Raw genomic sequence first — 3,862 nt, forward strand, 5'->3', positions numbered from 1 at the left:
GCGTTGTGATTACTGGGAATATTGTGACATACAAAACATCACTGGTGTGTGCTGAAGCAAATGTTAGTAAGTGAGACAATTCTGAGAATCGTATTTTGAACAATGTTTGTCCCGTGGGCATACAGTATGTCTAATGATTTCACAATCCTGGTGCCAACATTCAAAGAAAAATCGTGAGTTTTGTAAGGGGAAGGTTATCTCGTATCCCTGCCGGCTTTGCTTGACTCGTTCGGCTTTGATCTGGTGATACCGTCTGTATTATTGGGGTAGCATTGCTCAACAAAGCAGTTTCAATAATAACATGTATGAGTATGACATAAATTAAAAATAGCTTTTAGATAAACCGACGACTGTGACGTAGTTTAGGACATTGCAACCTCCACTGCTACAGAATTTTAAGGGTCCTCCTTAAAATTCTACCCCGGTTTGATGGGTTGACGTTCTGATTGTTGCTCGTGTGGCGATCGACTGAAATTGCTTTGGAATTTTGAGGGTCTTCCTCAAAATTCTGCCCCAGTTTTCAATTGCGGGGGAAAATGAAATTTTATTGAATTGTGATCAAACCCATAGGGCTGCCTACTTATTCCCTCTTAAACGGGAATCAGGTTAGGCGTAGTTCAATTTACATCATATGAGGAAAGCATAAAGATTACACATAGTAACGCTTGACTGCATCTGAATTGATCGGCTTTGGCCAGACTTCCCCATCCATTTTTGCAAGTATGAGGGCTCCTCCAATTAAAACCTGGTGAACCATGTATGGACCCTGTCAGTTGGGAGAGAACTTCCCTTTGGCTTCATCTTGATGCGGAAAAATTTTCTTTAACACCAGCCATCTCAGTGCGAACTGTGTTGGCTTGACTCTTTTGTTAAAGGCTCTGGACATTCTATTCTGATAGAGTTGACCATGGCATACTGCATTCATTCTCTTTCCGTCTATAAGGGCTAGTTGCTCATAACGACTTTTTACCCACTTTGCGTCGTTGAGCTCAACTTCTTGTATGATCCTTAGGGAAGGAGTTTCTACCTCAACGGGAATGACAACCTCTGTACCATAAACCAGCATATAGGGGGTTTCCCCAGTTGATGTGCAGACTGTGGTGTGATACAATAATAGGGCAAATGATAACTTCTCATGCCACTGTCTGTGATTCTTTATCATTTTCCTCAATATCTTCTTGATATTCTTGTTGGTAGCTTCTACAGCTCCATTCATTTAATGTCTATAGGTTGTGGAATTCTTGTGTTTGATCTTGAAAGTTTTGCACATAGCTTTCATCAAGTCGCTATTGAGGTTGGAGCAATTATCAACAATGATTCACTCTGGAGTTCCGAATCGACAAACAATGTGGTTGTGGATAAAGTCTGCCATGACTTTCTTAGTCACTACTTGTAGGATGCTGCTTCGACTGATTTGGTGAAATAGTCTATGGCTACTAGGATAAACCTGTGTCCGTTGGAAGCAGCAGCCTTGATTGGTTCAATAACGTCCATTCCCCAGGCGACGAACGGCCACGATGAGCTTGTTATGTTAAGCTCGCTTGGAGGTACCTTTATCATGTCTGTATGGATCTGACAACGGTGGAATTTCCGGACATACTGGATGCAGTCCATCTCCATAGTCATCCAAAAATAGCCAGCCCAGAGTATCTTCTTTGCTAAGACAAAACCGTTCATATGTGGACCGTAGGTCCCAACATAAATTTCCTCTAGTAGCTTGGATGCTTCCTTTGCGTCGACACATCTTAATAATCCTAAATCGGGAGTCCTCCTATACAGGATTCCTTCGATGTGAAAGAAGTTGTTGGAAAATCTCTGAAGTGTGCATTTCTGAGTAGGATTAGCAAGCTCCAGGTACTCTCCTTTTGCCAAATATTCCTTGATATCATGAAACCAAGGCTTTCCGTCTGCTTCCTCTTCAACATGGGCACAATAAGCTGGCTGATTGTGGATTTTCACTGGTATGGGATCAATGAAATTGTTATCGGGATGCTGTATAATAGATAATAGGGTAGCCAATGCATCGACGAACTCATTCTAGTTTCTGGGAACATGCTGGAATTCCATCTTCGTGAACCTCTTTCTCAATTCATGTACATGATGTAGATATGGGAGTATCTTGGAGTTCTTGGCCGTCCATTCTCCTCGTACCTGATGTATAAGCAAGTATGAATCTCCAATCACTAGCAACTCGTGAACGTTCATATCAATGGCCATTTTGAGTCCTAAGATGCAGGCTTCATACTCGGCCATATTGTTGGTGCAGGGAACTTGAGTTTTGTAGGCACCGGATAATGCTGACCGGTTTTTGATATTAGGATTGCTCCTATGCCAACTCCTTTGAAGTTTGTTGCTCCATCGAAGAACATTCTCCAACCATCATAGGATTCCACAATGTCTTCTCTTATGAGTGATACCTCTTCATCAAGAAAATACATTTTCAAGGGTTCATATCCTCCATTCACGGGGTTTTCAGCAAGGTGGTCTGCTAGTGCCTATCCCTTGACCTCTTTTTGAGTTACGTAAATAAGGTCGATCTTACTCAACAGGATTTGCCACTTAACTAGCTTGCCGGTGGGCATGGGCTTCTGAAAGCTGTACTTCACGGGATCTATTCTCGATATGAGATATGTAGTATAGACACAAAAGTAATGTCTCAGCTTCTGAGCTACCCAAGTCAAAGCACAACATGTGCATTCCAATAGAAAATACCGGGCCTCGTACGGGGTGAACTTCTTACTGAGATAATAAATGGATTGTTCCTTACTCCCTGTTTTATCATGCTGTCCCAGAACGCAGCCGAAAGCTCATCTAACACTGCAAGGTAGAGTAATAAGGGTCTACCTAGCTCGGGCAGGACTAAGACTGGTGGTGTTGACAGGTACTCCTTGATTTTTTCGAAGGCCTTTTGGCAGTCATCGGTCCATTTGGTGGCGGCATCCTTCTTTAAAATCTTAAACATTGGCTCACAAATAACTGTAGATTGTGCTATGAATCGACTGATGTAGTTAAGCCTTCCCAATAAACTCGTCACATCATTCTTGTTCCTTAGTGGTGGTAGTTCTTGAATGGCTTTGACTTTCGATGGATCCAGTTCTATTCCTCGGCGACTCACAATAAACCCAAAGAAATTTCTCGGCAGGAACCCTAAATGTGTACTTTGTGGGGTTTAGTTTTAGGTTGTATCTCCACAGTCTATTGAAGAACTTCCTCATATCTTCTATATGGTAAGTTGTCTTCTTGGATTTGATAATAACATCATCCACATATACCTCTATCTCCTTGTGTATCATATCATAGAAGATGGTAGTCATGGCCCTCATGTAGGTGGCCCCTGCATTCTTCAGGCCGAATGACATCATCTTCTAATAGTACATTCCCCACAGTGTAATGAAAGATGTTTTTTCAGCATCTTCCTTATCCATCCAGATCTGATGATAACCAGCGAAGCAATCTACAAATGACTGTATCTCATACTTGGCGCAATTGTCAATCAGGATGTGTATATTTGGGAAAGGGAAGTAGTCTTTCAGACTGGCCCGATTGAGATCCCGATAGTCAACACAGACTCTGACCTTCCCATCCTTCTTTGGAACTGACACAATGTTGGCTAACCATGTCGGGTATTCTACTACCCTGAAAACCTAAACATTGATCTGCTTGGTGACCTCTTCCTTGATTTTCAAACTCATATCACGCTTGAACTTTCTAAGCTTTTGCTTTACCTGTGGACACATTGGATCGGCCGGCAGTTTGTGAGCCATAATAAACGTACTCAGACCAGTCATGTCATCATACGACCAGGCGAATATGTCCTCATACTTCTTTAGAAATTCTGTGTATTCTTTCTTCTCCAATGGCG

General features: G+C 42.1%; 1 protein-coding gene across 1 annotated transcript; it reads right to left on the bottom strand.

The window, feature by feature from the left end:
• Positions 1 to 769: 769 nt before the first annotated feature.
• Positions 770 to 1,162, bottom strand: LOC138885124 (uncharacterized). The gene has a single exon (XM_070166024.1). The coding sequence runs from the start codon at positions 1,160 to 1,162 to the stop codon at positions 770 to 772; it is 393 nt and encodes a 130-aa protein (XP_070022125.1).
• Between the last annotated feature and the right edge of the window lie 2,700 nt (positions 1,163 to 3,862).

Source organism: Nicotiana sylvestris, chromosome 2 (assembly GCF_000393655.2).
Source record: "Nicotiana sylvestris chromosome 2, ASM39365v2, whole genome shotgun sequence".
Taxonomy (NCBI): Eukaryota; Viridiplantae; Streptophyta; class Magnoliopsida; order Solanales; family Solanaceae; genus Nicotiana; species Nicotiana sylvestris.

Bases quoted from the DNA above. Each gene is read 5' to 3' on its own strand.
- LOC138885124 (XM_070166024.1), bottom strand. From the start codon at position 1,162: ATGATAAAGAATCACAGACAGTGGCATGAGAAGTTATCATTTGCCCTA.